The sequence below is a fragment of the Ictidomys tridecemlineatus genome, chromosome 2 (genome assembly GCF_052094955.1).
Source record: "Ictidomys tridecemlineatus isolate mIctTri1 chromosome 2, mIctTri1.hap1, whole genome shotgun sequence".
Classification (NCBI taxonomy): Eukaryota; Metazoa; Chordata; class Mammalia; order Rodentia; family Sciuridae; genus Ictidomys; species Ictidomys tridecemlineatus.
Window position 1 is genome coordinate 216,433,404 of NC_135478.1, and position 17,152 is coordinate 216,450,555.

Here is a 17,152-nt window from a genome sequence, read left to right on the forward strand (position 1 = left end):
ATGGGAATTCTACTACTAGATAGGAAAAACTCCAATACATGAACATAAAGAAACATATACCAGAATGTTCATATCACCATGGTCCAGTAGCAAAAAGTAAAAACAATCTCCATCTTGAGAAAATGGATATGTAAATTGTGCATATTCAAACCAAAGAAAACTTCACATTTCAATGAATCAGAGTAGTCCCGTTCTAAAACCTGTAGGGCCCATAGCAAGGCTAGAGACAGAGGCCTGCGTATAAATGTTTAAATATCCAATAGTAATAAATCAAGCTAAGAAGGTGCAAATCGAACACGTTCTTGCTGCCTATCTTAACAAATATGCTTTGTGTGATCAGGATGGCCAACTAGAATTCTTGGATGGCTCAGAGTTTTATGACAGAACATAGCAGAATGGAAGAAGCCAGCCCTGCTCCCAACTCCAGTCCACCACTTCTTTCTTTTCCCACCTGGGCTGTATCCTACACCTCTAATGCTGTCATCCAGAGGCAAGGGACACGCCAGCCTGTGCATGCAAATTCCTTCAACCCACGTGTAGAGACCCAGGAAAGAAGTATACACAAGCCCTGGAAATGGGTTTGAGAACTCCAGGGACAAGAGAATCCAGTGTATGGCGTAGGCTCAAAGTGGAACCGCAGGTTCAAGATGGGCATAATTCTATGACTCCTCAAAAAGTAAGTAGAGATACAACTGAACAGAGATGGGTCTGAGGCCTATCAATCCCAGGGCCCAGAGCAGAAAAAGGTAGAGAAATAGAGAATATAGCAGGGGTAAGTCTCAGAAGCATCATATTGAGCAAATGACAGCAAACACAGAAAGCACAGTGTCATTGGGTACCCATAGGGAATCTTGTTTCAGAACCTCCCCAATCCATGGATACCCAAGTTCTTTATAGAAAATAGTGTAGTATTTGCATATAACCTATGAATATCCTCCAATATATTTTACATCATCTCCAGGTTACTTACAATATCTTATACAACCAATGTAAACTTTATGTATACTGAATTGTTTAGAAAATAATGATGAGCAGAAAAATGGCTACATGTGAGCTGGGCTACAGCTCAGTGGTAGAGCACTTGCCTGACATGTGTGAGGCACTGGTTTTGATCCTCAGCACCACAAATAAATAAATAAATAAATAAATTGTATCTGTTTACATCTAAAAAAATATATTTAAAAAAAAGCAGGTACATAATCAGTTTAGATACATTTCCACCCTAAACCCTCGAATATGTTACATCTGCACTTTGTGGAATCCACAGATGGGGAACCCATGGATATAGAGGACTGATACATTTGTACTCTCAATATGAATACCATGTACAGATTTGCAGATTTGAAAACAGTCAAAACAATCCTAAGTATTGCTTATAAATACAAAATATTCGGGAAAATAATACATGCATGAGAAAAGTAATCAACAAATAAAAAACATTTACCTCTGGGAAGGGAGTAATGGTCAAAGAAGAAAATTCAGGAAGATGAAAATGTGTAATATCCTATTTCTTCAACTGATTGGTGGGTACCAGATCTTCACTATATTCTTTACATATTTTCTAAGACTTAAATATCATATAATAAAATTTTAATTTTTTTTTTTTTGGAGAGGGAAGGTAGAGAGAGTATTGGGAATCAAACCCAAGACCTCATATACATTAAGCACATACTCCACCACTGAACTACATCCCCAGATCAAGAAAATTCTTCTTAAAAAGAAAAGAAAAATCTTCTTAAAACAATAGCATTTCATACCCTTCCAATTGGCATATATCAAAAAAAGTCTCATGGGCCGGGGATGTAGCTCAGGCGGTAGCGTGCTCGCCTGGCATGCTCCGGGCGCTGGGATCGATTCTCAACACCACATAAAAATAATAAAGATATTGTGTCCACCTAAAACTAAAAAATAAATATTAAAAAAAAAAGAGTCTGATAATACCAAGTGTCATTTAGCCAGAAAATGGAGAAACTGGGACTCTCAAACACACAAATATAGATTGGTAAAATGGAGAAACTGGGACTCTCAAACACACAAATATAATTGGTATAACCACATTTAATTCTAATTTGTCAGAAGAGTTGAAGCTGTGCAACCATTCAACCCAGCAATTCTACTTCCTAATGATCTGCTCTAGGGATGCTGTTGCCATGAGCACCTAGAGACCCATGTGTATTCCTGGCAGTACGGTTTGCTGGAGCAAGAAACTGTAAATATCCATTTCCAGGGGAATAGTTAACTGAACTGTACTGTAAGTCATATGATGAAATGCTATTCAGTAGTTAAAAATGAATTAAAAGGGCTAGATATGTAGCTCAGTGGCAAAGTGTCCCCGTGTTTAGTCCCCAGGACCAAAAAGAAAAAAAAAAAAATAGAAGAAATTAAAAGTGTAAACATTCATCCTGAGAAGTGTTATAAGCTTATTAGATTATATATCCTCTTTCAAATTTTTTTCTAATTAGTTATAGATGACAGCAGAATGCATTTTGATTCATTTTACACAAATGGAGCACAACTTTTCATTTGTCTAGTACACAACAGAGTCACACCTTTCATGCAATCATACATGTACCTAAGGTAATGCTGTCCATCTCGTTCCACCATCTTTCCTATCCCCATTCATCCTCTCCTTTATATATCCTCTTATATAATTTCTACTAGATATTCAGAGTATATATACTATGATGCTTGTCATATTATTCTTTGTGCATTTCAGTATTTTTCTTTCAATATGAAACAGCCAACGGGTCCTTCTCCCATCTACCCACCCCCACCCAAAAGGGAAAGGCAAAGGCATACAAACAGGAAAGAGCACAGAGGAAACACCCACATTGGCAGAAACCACAAAGCAAGTCGAAGACTCAGCCTAGCTTAAACAGTTAAACAGAAGCCATGCTTGCAAATAATAACTTAAATTAATAAAAGGTAATGCTTCATACAGAAACTGGACAATGAAAAGAAAGCTGGGATTGTGGCTCAGAGGTAGAGCACTCGCCTACCATGTGTGAGACACTGGGTTCAATCCTCAGCACCACATAAAAATAAAGATAGTGTCCACTTATAACTGAAAATAAATATAAAAAAAAAAAGTCACACAGATCAGGTTCAAATATCAATTCTTCCAGCTAGGTGATCTTTAGTAAATTCGTTCCTTTCTCTCTCTCTCTCTCTCTCTCTCTCTCTCTCTCTCTCTCTCGTAAATTTATAAAGACCGCTATGTCCAAGATTCATAAGAGGGGTTTATGGGCTGGGGATGTGGCTCCAGTGGTAGCGCGCTGGCCTGGCATGCATTAAGGCCCAGGTTCGATCCTCAGCACCACATACAAACAAAGATGTTGTGTCCACTAAAAAATAAATATTAAAAAAAAAAGAGGGATTTATAATATCTACTAAAAAGAAAAATTTGAATACTAGGGGCTGAGGTTATGGCTCAGCAGTAGAGTGCTCCCCTAGTAAGTGAGAGGTGCTGGGTATGATCCTCAGCCCCACATATAAATAAATAAATTAAATTAAGTTAATAAAAAAAATTTGAATACTGTCTCTACTGTGGCTTTCATAGAGCTTGGTACATAATTATTTGTTCAATAAATAATAGTTACTGTTTGTGTCAGAACTGGGATTTGAACTTCATGCATGGGAATATATTTCAGCAAAACAAACAGAAATATTCAAACTGATGTACCAGAACAAACAATTATACAACACTTAATCAAGCCCTGCTATCAACTAAAATGCATGGCTCAAAGCAATGCAAAAGGAAAGAGAAACTACAGAATAGGAGAAATCCTATTTAAAACAGTAGTACTGTAGAGGAAGTTTTATCCAGCAAAAGGCAAATTATCTCCATGTAAACATAGAGCAGTTTACTGAACTGAATGGTAACCTCAATATGGGTATTGATTGATTAGCAGAAGTCATTAACCAATGATTCACAAAGAAAATCCTCAAACTTGCAAGTATCACTTTTTAGAAAACAAAGTTCTGTGTAATCCCTAAATTCAATAGCAATATAAAAGGAAATTTTAAATATAGTTAAACCAACAAATGTAAGAAATAAGATTTTTATCACTCCATTAAAAAAAGAAAAAACAGATCGTGTTTTTTTCCCTCTTTGGAGGGACCATCTAAAAATTTGTACAGGGGCTGGGGATGTGGCTCAAGCGGTAGAGCGCTCGCCTGGCATGCGTGCGGCCTGGGTTAGATCCTCAGCACCACATACCAACAAAGATGTTGTGTCTGCTGGGAACTAAAAAATAAATATTAAAAATTCTCTCTCTCTCTCCTCTCTCACTCTTTCTTAAAAAAATAAATAAATAAATAAATAAAAATTTGTACAGACAAAATAGTCCCTAAATTATAGATAATGTTTTAAAATACAGAATAGTACAGGTTACCAACACACTTTAGGAGTTTAACATGGTTTTGACATTTCAAACCAGGTCAAAAAAATTTTTAAAGATAAAATAAAATCTATAAAATGAAAAATCCTAAACATATTGTGTACAACAAATTGAAACAAAGTATCTAAACATATTAGATACATAATATCTCAAAACAATTATGGATTTGTATGTATAGGTTTGTTTCCTGGAAACACAAGTTGGATTTATAAAACAATCAAGGAAATGTGAATACCAACTTGTTTTAGATGATAATAATGATCACATTTTACTAAAAACTAATTATAGTTTTTAGTAAAATGTGATCATCTTGCTGTGATTATGTTAATAAAATATATTTCTTATCTATTAAAGGTAAGTCATTATGAAGCAAATAACTGCAGGAATTTGTTTCAACACAACACATTGAAGACAACTGTGAAGGACTGAATAAATGAAATAAGACTAGTTTAAAATATAACTGTTGAATCCAAAATGATAGGTACGAACATACATAGGGCTCATCAGTCTTCTCTCCACTTCTGAGTATGTTGAAAAACTTCAAAGAAAAAATTAAACTTAAAAAGTCAATAAAAACTAGTGAAGAATTTTTCATTACAGAACAGATAAGAACAGAAAAAAAAAGATCACAAAGCCTTCCAATCCCGTTATTCAGGATGGTTCTAGAATGTTCCTTCCTTTTCTGTCATCTACCCACTTCCCCTCCTCTCATCCTGGGTGATTTCTTGTTGCTGGTGACTCAGATGACTGTCTCTAGACAAATAATTCCCCACATCTCAGAAGCAGACTTTCAAACTGTTGCCTCACAACATACTAAGTAAATATTTAAATAAGGGAGCACATATTCAAGCACTTTTTTAAAAAAATTTAGAGTGAGCTGAAATAAACAAATAAAATTTTTTTTAAAAAATTACCTCATCTACTTAGTCCATTTGAAATACACCTCCTTTGTCTGTTTTGTTACATGTTTGAGGGGTTTTAAGGAGCAGTGGCCACAAGCATGCTCGGCAATGTCTGCGTGCAATTGATAAGGTCCACGTCTATAGACATTGCCGAGCATGCTGTGGCCAGTGCTTGTACAGAAGTGCATGACTAGAGTATGTTTTACTAGTGAATGCATGACCAAAGTTTAACGACCACCATTTTGGACAACAGGTACCACTTACCGTTTTTAAGTACACCAAGTGTGAAAGTACTCTATCAAGAAAAAATAATTGAGCCGTGCACTGTGGCACATACCTATAATCCCAGCAGTTTGTGAGGCTGAGACAGGAGGATGGAGAGTTCAAAGCCAGCCTGGGCAATTTAGCCAGGCTCTAAGCAAATCAGTGAAACCCTGTATCTAAACAAAATACAAAAAAGTGCTGGGGATGGGGATCAGTGAATTCAATTCCCAGCTGGGGGGGGGGGGCGGGAGGAGAAGAATGTAAAGAAAAAATAATTGAGTAGAAGTACCTAGGGACAGAAAAATTTGGGAGAAAAATGCGGCCTTAAAAACCATTCATTAATTCAACAAGGCATTCTTTCGGAAAAGACAGATGAGCTGAGAGGCAATGAGAGACTTCACAAAAAAGGGTTTGGTGATCTAGTATGTGAAGGAAGAGGATAAAGAAGTTAAGGGGGGCTGGGTTGTGACTCAGTGGTAGAGTGCTGGCCTAGCACATGGGAAACCCTGGGTTCGATCTTCAGCTCCACATAAAAGTAAATAAAATAAAGTTATTATGTCCATCTACAATTAAAATAAAATATATATTAAAAAAAAAAAGCTAGGGCTGGGTTGTGGTTCAGTGATAGAGCGCTTGCCTAGCACATGTGAGGCCCTAGGTTCAATCCTCAGCACCACATTAAAAAAAAAATAAATGAATAAAATAAATCTATGAAAAAAAAATAAATTAAAAAAAAAAGTTATGGGGAAAGTCAGAGAGCCTGCCTGGAGGGAGTTTGGCCCGAGGGCAGCTGTTGCTCAGAGGCAGAGATGGAAAAACTGGATTCAGAAGACAGGTCTGGGCAGTGGATACATATTTGGAAGCCATCTTTATAGATATGACAGCTGACCCCATAGGAGTGAGCTCTCTTAGGGAGAGATTTGGAAGACAACTAACTGGGTTAAGCCCAAGGTTATATATTTATAAGCATATAAATATATATATTTAGAAGGCATAAAAGAACAAACAGAAGCAGCAACTTGAGAAGTAAACCGCACCATTTCAAAACTATTTGAGAGAGTGATCCTGAAAAAGGGTGGTAAACGTTTTGGGGCCACCGCGCAGACGGCGGGAAAGGAGGCTGGCGAGGTAACCTCCAAAGGGACCATTCAGGCCAGGTGGTGTGGCCACGCTCCAGACAGGAGGAAAGCGGTACTGAGGGCATAGAGGGGGCCGGGAATCGAGGACCAAGTAGAGCCCTGCGGCTCCCGCCAAGGAGCCCATCCAGGTGCGCAGCGCGGCTGGGCTGCTGGAAGACACAACCTGTCCAGAGAGGAGGGAAGCAGAAAAGAAAAAAAGTTGAAAGACGCCAGAAAGTGGAGGTATTTTCCTACGTTCCCAAGCCTGCCTTATCCAAAGTCTGTATTGTTAGGATTCAGGGCAAAAACAGGGCAGCGGGTGAGCCTCGTCCCCACTGGGCAATATCGCTTTGGCCATGTTCAAGGAACGGTCTGGGGGCGCTGGAAGGAAAGGAACCGCAAGGGTGGGATCGCGGGCGCAGCAGGGGCTCTCCACCAGAAGCAGAGAAGTGAGAGGATGAGGAAGAGGCCGAAAGTTGCAGGGCCGGGTCGAGGTCGCGCCTCTCCGGGAGCAGCGGTCCCCACGGTCCGGCGGATCAGGGCCACCGGGAGCCGCCCCTCCCTCCACGAGCACTCACCTCTCGGACTGCGAATAGTGGCACCGGCCCAGCAGGTTGAGTTTACAGAGATGCAGGTCTTCGCAGGCTCTCTGGCAGTACTTGCGACGGCAGACCCGGGCTCGAGTGGTGGCCACCACCGACCGGGTGACGCCGGCCCTGCTGCCGGTCTCCAGCACCACGAAGCGGTCGGGCCCGGCCGCCTCCAGCACCTCGCAGAGCTGCACCTCGGAGAGCGCGATCTTGTCGAGCAGCGCTTCCAGGGACATGCGGCCCCCGTGGGCGCACAGGATTTTGGTGATGAAGCAACACACCTCCGGGTCAGCCATGGCGCGCTCGCCTGCTCGCTCGGTGAGCTGGCCTGGCCGCTGCGCGGGACTCGGCTCCGGGGAGAATCGAAACTTACAAGTGTGCCGGGGGCGGCCGCGGGCGGTGCCGTACGCCGAGTCCCGCGGTTTCGGTTTCCAGCTGGGCTCTAGGGTCAGGAGGCCAGGACACACCGACGGCGTCCTCGGTTCGGTTAGATCTGGGTCAGATTTAAAGTCAGCGGCGGGCGATCGAGTGAGGAGCCAACAAGCGCTGGCAGATTTACCGGCGACGCAGCAGCGCGAGGGCAGTCCCCTCTCGGTTCTAGGTTCGACGAGGGTCGTTCCCCAGCTGGGTACCGCAAGGCCTCCTCGGAACGAAGAGGAAGTAAAAATGGTCTGGGGCTCTGGTGGGGGCTTTTATAAACCAGCCCCAAAGGCGATGACGCGTCTCGATGGCCCACTTGAAGCGTCCTCTGGTTCTCTGCCCCACCCATCCCCGGAAAGAGCTGACCTTAGCGAGCGCTTCTTCTGGGCTGTACCTCCGGTGACAGAGGATCTTCGCTACCACTCCACGATTTAAAATTCATTTTCCTCACTTTGTACTTGAGAAAGTAACTTGAGAAATACGCACTGCCATCAAGTGGAGCCCGGAGGACACCGAGGTTCCCAAAATCTGGCCCCGGGGGCCCAGATCGCCATGCGCCTGATGTAGGACTGATGTGCACACTTTTTCCGACACCACCGACCCCTCTTAAAAGACAGCGATTATTACTTTTTCTTTCTTTCATTCATTCTTTCTGTGTCGAGGACTTTGTGAAGAACCACTTTTGACCCGTTCTGGTCTTCCTATAATCGCCAACCTAAGTGCCCCACACCGCTGCTTAATCCCCCTTAATAAGCAAGAAGTCACAAGTGGGCGTGCTCAGACATAATGTAAAATCGGTGACCTCCCACCACCCATCTCCCCAAACTTGGCATGGATTTTTTAAGTGAAAGCCTTTGAGCTATAAAACGTGCAGAAATAACTCTTGCCTTAACGTCTACCCTTATCTGACTGAAGCAGAACCTCCGGAAAATGCAGCCATTAAAGCCCCAGTAAGAAGTTTCCTGCGTTCTCAGCTGCCTGGGAGACACCGCACCCTTCATTAACATTAAAAATATAAATAAATAAATAAATAAATAGCCCAAGGGCTTTTTTCCACAATCTCCTGTTGAAGCCCGAACCCCCATTCCTGCTTTTGTTGTATTGAGATGATATGTAAATCTTTACCTCAGGATAGTCCTTGAATTTCCCCTCACTGGAAGCTTCTGAGAGTACTTGTGAACTATTCTAATTTGCAGGGCCCCGTGGGCTCAAGTTAGAAAAAGAAAAAGGTTTTCCTCCCATCATCCCAAAATAAAATAACTGAACCATTGATCAGAGAGGAAATAAGCCCTTAAAAAAAAAAAAAAAGGATAACAACAGTAAGAAACTCCTTGTTGCCAAATTAGAAATTCTTCAAAAAGACAATTGGGAAATCTCAGTATGAAACTTCATGATAGTGGAACTGTGTCTCAGTGTACTATGGTACAAAAAACAGCCAAATGGGGGCCCACATAGGATCATCTGATTCCTCATTGAAATGAGAAATCTGGCTGTGGCTTCTATAGTTGTGTTTTAATCCACTTGGCTTTGTTTGTGGTCTGACAAGTTCCCAGGAGCCTTTTATTATTAAATCAATTAAGTCAATGTGTTTACTATCTATCTACTTTGGGGCCTTTACATTAGTTAGTTGATCTTATCATGCAGATATCTAAGAAGCAGCCTTTGCATCCAGGGTGCATGTATTTGGGAAGACTTGAACAAACGTTAATAGTAAGGGAGTTGAGTTGAAAGTGGGGGTACACACCTGGAATCCCACATACTGGGGAGGCTGAGACAGGAGGATAGCAAGTTTGAGGTCGGTCTCTACAATTTAGCAAGACTCTCTCAGAATAAAATTTTTAAGAGAATTGGAGTTGAAGCTCAGAGGTAGACTACTCCTGGGTTCAAACCCTAGTAAAGAAAAGAAAAAGACCTATAATCCCAGTGGCTTGGAAGACTGTACAGACAGTTCAAAGCCAGCCTTAGCAAAATGGAGGCCCTGAGCAACTCAATGAGACCCTGTCACTAAATAAAATACAAAATAGGGTTGGGGATATGGCTCAGTGGTTATGTGCCCCCTGAGTTCAATCCCTGCCCTTCCCCCAATAAAAAATAAAGAAAGAAAAAGAAAAGAAAGAGAATCAGGAACCGAATCCTAATGCGATGGGCAGACTAAAGAATGAAGAGTCCAGCTTGGTGAGAGTGTTTGGGAGCACAGATATATAATTCCCTTCACTTTGAAGTCATGAAAAACAATTTGAGTTATGGGAAAGAAGGACAAAGGAAACACTTAGAGAATTTTTTTAAATATATATTGTCACACGTCGGCTTCTCGGAAATGAGATACTGACACTGACTCGATGTGCAGAAGATTTCCTGGGTGTCACACCAGAGGAAGCCAAGGGGGGAAGTGAGAGTCCTGAGACTTGTCCTGAGACTTGCCTGCAGACCTCACAGTCTGCTAGCCCAAAGGGGAGCTCAGGAGCCAAAGCTCAGCCTGGGGCAGAAAAGGCTGGGCCCTTGTACCACTGCCTTCCTGTCCTGGGCGGAGGCCACCAGAGAAGATGAAAGACCAGGACAGATCTGCAAGGAGCTGAAGCTGCAGGCTATGAACTTAACAGGCTCCTCTGAACCAGGCTGCAAGCCCTGGGTTAAAGGGCAACCTGAGCGACACACTGCAACAGCAATGGTCCATCCTTCGTACCACATGGCTTTCCTTCTCCATTTGTATTTAGGGAACAGCTCATTCAGAGCTTTGCTTTCCACTAGAAAACTTAGAAGAGGACAGTTAATGGAATGAACTATGGTGCATGTCACCACAGTGGGTCTCAAGGCCACGACTGGTTCTCATCATTTCCTCATCAATTCCCCTCACCCTTAGCTACCACTCAGCAAATCTCAGTAGCTTACCGGATCAGGTGTCTCGATCCTCATTCCTATGCAATGTGAGCACATTCTCCAGCCAGGATTGCTACTCTTGTCCTGTCCATCAACAGCCTCTGTTAAGAAAAGGAGGACCAAAAAATAACCCAGCTGGGTGAGGCGGTACATGCCTGTAATCCTAGTGGTTCAGGAGGCTGAGACAGGAGAATAGCGAGTTCAAAGCCAGCCTCAGCAATTTTTGAGGCACTAGCAACTCAGCGAGCCCCTGTCTCTAAATAAAATACAAAATGGCTGTGGATGGGGCTCAGTGGTCAAGTGCCCCTGGATTCAATCCCTAGTGCCAAATGAAAAAAGAAATAACCCATAACCCAAATAGGCCACTGGAGTACCACACGTATTCCGCCATGCCCATCGCATCACAGCAGTTCTACTTCCTTTGCTGACCAGCATTAATCACCTCTCATAAAATGGCCATTCCTTTTCTTACCTGTTAATCCCAGTCACTGGAGTTTTTAGGGAAAGGACCCCAGTTCCATGGGTGGTAAAACCAGGCTGAGCCATCCACTCCAAAACACCAACCCAAGCCACACAGTAGCAAAGAGTGGAAATGAGCTCTGATCAGAGGGGGCATGGGGGAGGGGGAGAGGTGACCTAAGAAGTCTCTTCCAGGGGCTGACCAGGACTTTGAGGTTTTACAGAAAAAAAGAACAAAAGCATGGCTCGGGGGCATACATTGCACAGCAGGGAGAGGGTAATCTTGGTCAGGTAGAGTGGATGGTTATCTCAGGACTGGTTCTGAGAAGCTCCTGGACAGCCACCATGGCTTGAAGGGGTGATTGGGTTCTCTTAGTGAGAGGATTGCTCCTGCTTATGGGGGCTATATCATGGAGCAATCTGTTCTTCCAGGCTGCCAGGGCTTCCATTGCTGGGGGTAGTTTTGATCCTTTGTCACAGAGATCCTTATCTACCAGAATTGTTGTTCCTGGAATGCGAGGTAACTGCCGGAGAGAGAGTGTGGCTCAGAAGGGAAAAAGTCCACAAAGCAAATGGAGTCAGAGGGACAAAATGGAGGTGGTTAGGTCAAGGACTGGGCCCTCCTTTCCATTAGGAGGCCCAGTAGCCATCACTTGTAGTCCAATAGGATCTTGGCTGCGTCTCTGGGCAAGTGTGTCCCTCTGGGGAACCAGGACCTCTCACTCTGTGGAGTCCAGAGTTGTGGGAACGGGAAAGCCCAGTGAGTCACTGGAATGATGTCCAGGGAAGCTGTCTGTACTTCTACACGTTCTTTCCAGATCCATATGTCCTTTCTTTTGGGGACACACACTAGAATCCTATCTGATTCAAGGCATATACCATCATGTCCTGGAGAAGGCCATCAGCACAGTGTGTCACCTCCACGCTGCCACTTCTGCCACACGCTTGGCTGGCTAGTCCTCCATCTAGGAGCTTCTGTTTGGTGAGGTGGGTGACCAGTGGATCCCATGCTCATGGGCTCACTCCCCACCAACTCCTGTGCCAAAAGAGTGCTGTCTGGTGCGCTGCTGTGTCCTGTGAGATTCTTGTCTTTGAATCAGGCAATCTTTAAGCCTTCAGAGAGGGACGCTCTTGACATCTGCAGACAGGAAAGGCAACTCCATATCCACAACAAAGCAAACTCCTGGTCTTTCCAAGACAAAAGGGGACTCCATGCAGTCTACAGATTACCAAATAGCCTACTGGTGTTCTTAAGGAGGAGAATGTAGCACTGGTCTTCATGTCCAGCAGATTGAACCTCCAAAGGTGGCAGCACCTATTTTCATTTTGGCAGGCAGTTGTCTATGCTGATAGGCTCTGGCGTTCCCTCCATCTCTCTCCCCGTGTCATCTTTATTTGGGTACCCAACCAACAGCAGTGGTGGAGGAGACCATCACAAAAACTGGGGAAAGCATTATCCAGCCTAGTGATTTTGTCTGATTGGTAGGTGCATCTTCTGTGGTAGGCACTTACTAGTAAGCTCAACAGGGGATACAAACATCTTTCCCGTTTGAGATCCCCCCACGCGGGCCTATACACCAGACCTTCTTGTCTCTGATTCTCCAATCTCTTTCTTTCAGGCCCTCTATCCCCACAGGCAGCCTTCCTGTGTGAACCCAATTGCTATGGTTTGAATGTTGTTTTAGCCAGCTTTTTCTCTGTTGTAACCAAAAGACCCGACAAGGACAATTTTAGAGGAGGAAAAGTTTATTTGGGGGCTCACAGTTTAGGTCTTAGTCCATAGGTGACTGCCCATAAATCACTTTTATTCTAACCTAAGGCCATTTTTCCATATCACGGGTGTGATGAGTCCACTCTAAACTCCTTCCATCAGGGAGATGATCACTCATCACCTTTTTTACAAGGCCTTCCTTGACGACACTGTAACATGGCTTCCATCCATTTTTAGCAGGATGCATGTACTGGGCAGACCTCTCCATCACCCAACCTTGGTCTTTTCCCTTCCTCCTTTAGAGGTTTATGGAATTCCCTCATGAAGTAGGACAGAAGAGGCTGGGCACCTGAGGAATTTTCAGGAAGCAGGTTTATTGACTGCAGAGTTCAGAGGCGGCTCTCATCTAAGAATTCTTCCTCTGAACAACGAGTCTAGAAATTCTTTGACTTTATACCCAGTGGAGGGTGGGGTGTCTAGGAGGTTCATATGATAATTGCATCATCCTCTAGATAGACAGGGGTTTCATAAGTTTTGTTTTGTTTTGTTTTTCTGCAAACCTGGCATTTATACACACAGAGGAAGCTACAAACCACAATGCCTTCTGCAGATTTTTGCTGGTAGCTATTATCAAAAATCTCTCTGATAGGAGCTAGGGTTTGGGCTCAGCAGCAAAGTGCTCGCCTAGCACATTTGAGGCCCTGGGTTCTATCCTCAGCACCACATAAAAATACATAAATAAAATAAAGGTATTGTGTCCAACTCAATTAAAAAGTAAATATTTTAAAAAAGGTATTGTGTTCAACTGCAATTAAAAAAAAAAAAGCTCTCTGATGAAAAGAGGAACTAACATGCCATAAATACCGTGGGCATTTCTGCTTAGGAAGGGGATGTGGCGCAACTGTAGTCAATCACATGGAAATCTGGGTTACTTACTCATAAAGCTTGCTTGGACCCTCTGGTCCTGCTTGTGTTCAACCTCAGATGTACCAGATTCATCCAATGATGCCTTTAATACTGACCCTGCCTGGTTTATGACTTGATGTGTCCAACAATATCTCACTTATCATGATGGTCAGTTCTGAATTCATGGTCACTTGGTATTTCTGCCAAGGCCTACCAGAAGCTAGGAGCTGTTTTTCAAAAGGAGCTTAAACCTTCAGTGCAGGGAACGTGAACTTGCTCTACAATCTTAGGGAAGTGTATTGTGATTCTTCTATTGGGATCTGCCACAGATGCTACCCTACATATATATGTTGTTTATTACTGACACCTGTACTAACCACACCTGCCCAGTTGTGTGGTCCAAGCACAAGGACTGTTTGTAACAGGCTGGTCCTGCTGCAGAGTTCTTTCCTGCTCTGGGCCCCACTCGATTTGGGGTCTCACAGTTTAAGAGGTCTTAGTCCACAGATGGCCAGCTCCATTCCTCGGGGCTCCAGGTGAGGAGAACATCTTGGCGGGGGCGGTGTGTGTGTGTGTGTGTGTGTGTGTGTGTGTGTGTGTGTGTGTGCTGCTCTAGACATGGAACCAGGAAGCATAGATAGAGATATTCCACTTAGAGTGAAGTGGCACCCCTTTCTCCACAGAAAAGCCATCTTCACCATCCCTGATTTTAGGACTATCAGCAAAAGAGTCTCTGCAAAAGAGTCCAATGTAGATAAACTTCCTATTTTCGTGTCACCCTGTTAACTTGGCCACTGGCCGGGAAGATACCAGCACTCCAGGTGCTGGACACCCCCTTACTAGTTTTCACAAACGTATCCAGTATAGTACTTTGAAGAAATGTGCAAACAAGGCCTCTGGCCTTGAGCTGGGCTTCACAGAGATGTCTACATTTTTAAGATAAGTTAACAGTTGGGCTCCATGGTAACAGCTGGCAGGAGGAGGAAAGAGAGGGGAGAAGAAGCTCTCCCCTTCTCAGGTGTTGTCCTTGAAGGGTTAACTTGCCCAGAACAGTGAAAGGAAAAGCTGCTTTTATGAGAACTTCTACAGACTGTGAATTTCTGGGCCCCTCCCCTTACACACTGGGTATAAAACTCTGAAACTACCTGAACTCGGGGTTCAGAGGATTGATTACAGCAAAAGATGTACCCTCTGAACCTGGCTGCAGCCAAATAAAACTGTTTCCTGCTATCTTTGGTGCCTTGCCTCGTTTGTCCCTACAACAAGAGGGAAAAAATACATATAGGCCTCAAAAGCACGCCACCAGGGCTGGAGCTCAGCAGTAACGCACTTGCCTGGCATGTGTTAGGCACTGGGTTCAATTCTCAGCACTACATATAAATAAATAAAAATAAAGGCCTATCAAATATATATATATTTTAAGCACATCACCAATGATGCACCTGTCCTCCAGCCACACCTTACTGCCTTCAGTTACCACCAGTTAATTGCTATCAGAAGGTAATACACCAATTAGTTAAGACTCTCACAACTCAATAATATCACCTCTAAACTTTCTTGCATTGTCTCACACATGAGCTTTTGGAGGACACCGAATCTAAACCATAACAAATGTTTACCCCAAAAGATCATGTGTTGTGAACTTAATCCTCAAATTAATATGTTAGTGGTGTTTGAGGGTGAGATCTTTGGAAAATAATTAGAGTTAGATGAGAACCTGAGCCGGGGCCCCCAAAATGGCACTATTGACTTTATGAAAAGCAGAAGAGGGGCTGGGGATATAGCTCAGTTGGTAGAGTGCTTGCCTCATATTCACAAGGCCTAGGTTCAATCCCCAGCTACACACACACACACACACACACACACACAAAAAAAAAAAAAAAAAAGCAGAAGAAAGATCCATAACAGCACAATGGTGTTGGATTTTCCAGCACTTTGTGCCAAATAAGCTTTTGTGTTTTTAAATTACTTGATCTCAGGTTATTTTATTATAGCAACAGAAAATAGACTAAGATGCCAGTATACAGGCAGCAGTGGTATTCATTGGTGTGAAATGTGTTTCCTCAAGAACCCAAAGATTCCTAATAGGTTATATGCTCCTTCTTCTCAGCAAGGATACAGAAATTTGTCTTTTGTTTTGGAGGGTACATCTGAGCACACTGATACCCGTGGAATTTCTACATATTTTAATGAAGTGGCAGGGCAATGAATCTTCATAGGATTTAGCTCCCAGTCTCTGAAGCCCATGTGTCACATCGAGGTCTCTAACTTGCTCTCCACCTGTTTCTCATCCTGCCTCACCAATGCAGTGAATCAGTGAGATGCCAGGTGGGATGATCAAATGCTCCAGTTCCCTTTAGGCTATATTATGACAGAGCACCAATGAGTGAACACAGCTCTGTGGTTCACTCATTGGTGCTCTGTAAACACTTGTTATCCATTCCATGTGTGTTGGCACCCCAACTCCTGAAGTCGTGGAGAGTGCACCCCAAAGAATCTGAACACCGAATTCCTCTTTATTAGCTGAAACCAAGGAGGCTGGAAGCAGGACAGCCGTAACTCCTCACGGTAGCAAATTCTTGTGAGGCAGGATGAGCCTGAATCAGGAGAAAAATAAGGCCCGACTGTACCTGCTATATACTTTAGGTGCATGTTTCCTGGCATTTTATGAGAACATATTCTGTTTTGTTACTGGGAAAATGTTTTCTTAGTACTAGCAAACAAGTTAGTTGTTTTCAATATGTTATGCCATAGTTAAGATGTAACCTTACACTGCCCTATAAAAACTGAGCTATGCAAGAACAAGGCAGTCTGCAGCCTTGCAAGCTCCCCAGCTCCCCCCAATAAACACACTGACAATTTTAGGATTCAGAGTCTTTCTACATAATTGCGAGACGGACTGCTCAGCAGTAGTTCATCCGAGACACATGTGAATAGGAACCGTTTGCTAAATGGGGTAGAACCAAATGCATTCACCAAATCAATGGCCACAAACCACAAACTGTAGGTTGCATAGATCTGCTCTGGCAAAGAACCTATGTCCAGCACAGCAGGTGTGACCAGGGCGACTACTTCCTTGCAGTGGTCAGTAGTCATTCTCTAGGAGCCATCCATTTGCTGCAGGGTTCAAGTTCAACAGAGAAATTATAGGGATTGCACCTATTCATCCTTCAGATGCTTATGAGTGGCACTGACCTTTGCCATACTCCCTATCCTGGCCAAGAGGACAGGGGGCAACCTCAGATACTTTCACGTTGGCTTCCCTGTTATGATAGCTCCCACCCTAAGACCAGAGTGAATGTGAAGATTAGCCCACCTCCAAGTATGTCAACCTTAACCCTGTATTTGAGGATTAGGGCCGTGACAACTGGTGAGTCCAAGGACTCAAGCAACCCACTACAAGCTAGAGGTTAGTCAAGACTCCATTTATCCCTACTGTACTATCTAATGTGGGGGGGTCATCCGGGTGCTTCAGGTCTCTGGGGCATCAGTTGACCTCTGACCC

At 43.4% G+C, this 17,152-nt stretch overlaps 1 protein-coding gene across 1 annotated transcript in view; it reads right to left on the reverse strand.

Moving 5' to 3' along the window:
- Zc3hav1 (zinc finger CCCH-type containing, antiviral 1) overlaps positions 1 to 8,236 on the reverse strand; it is a 56,862-nt gene extending 48,626 nt beyond the window's left edge. Inside the window, exon 1 of the mRNA XM_078040612.1 lies at positions 7,263 to 8,236. Within this exon, the coding sequence (XP_077896738.1) occupies positions 7,263 to 7,570 (308 nt within the window). The 5' untranslated portion in view covers positions 7,571 to 8,236. The remainder of the gene's footprint in view (positions 1 to 7,262) is intronic.
- Between the last annotated feature and the right edge of the window lie 8,916 nt (positions 8,237 to 17,152).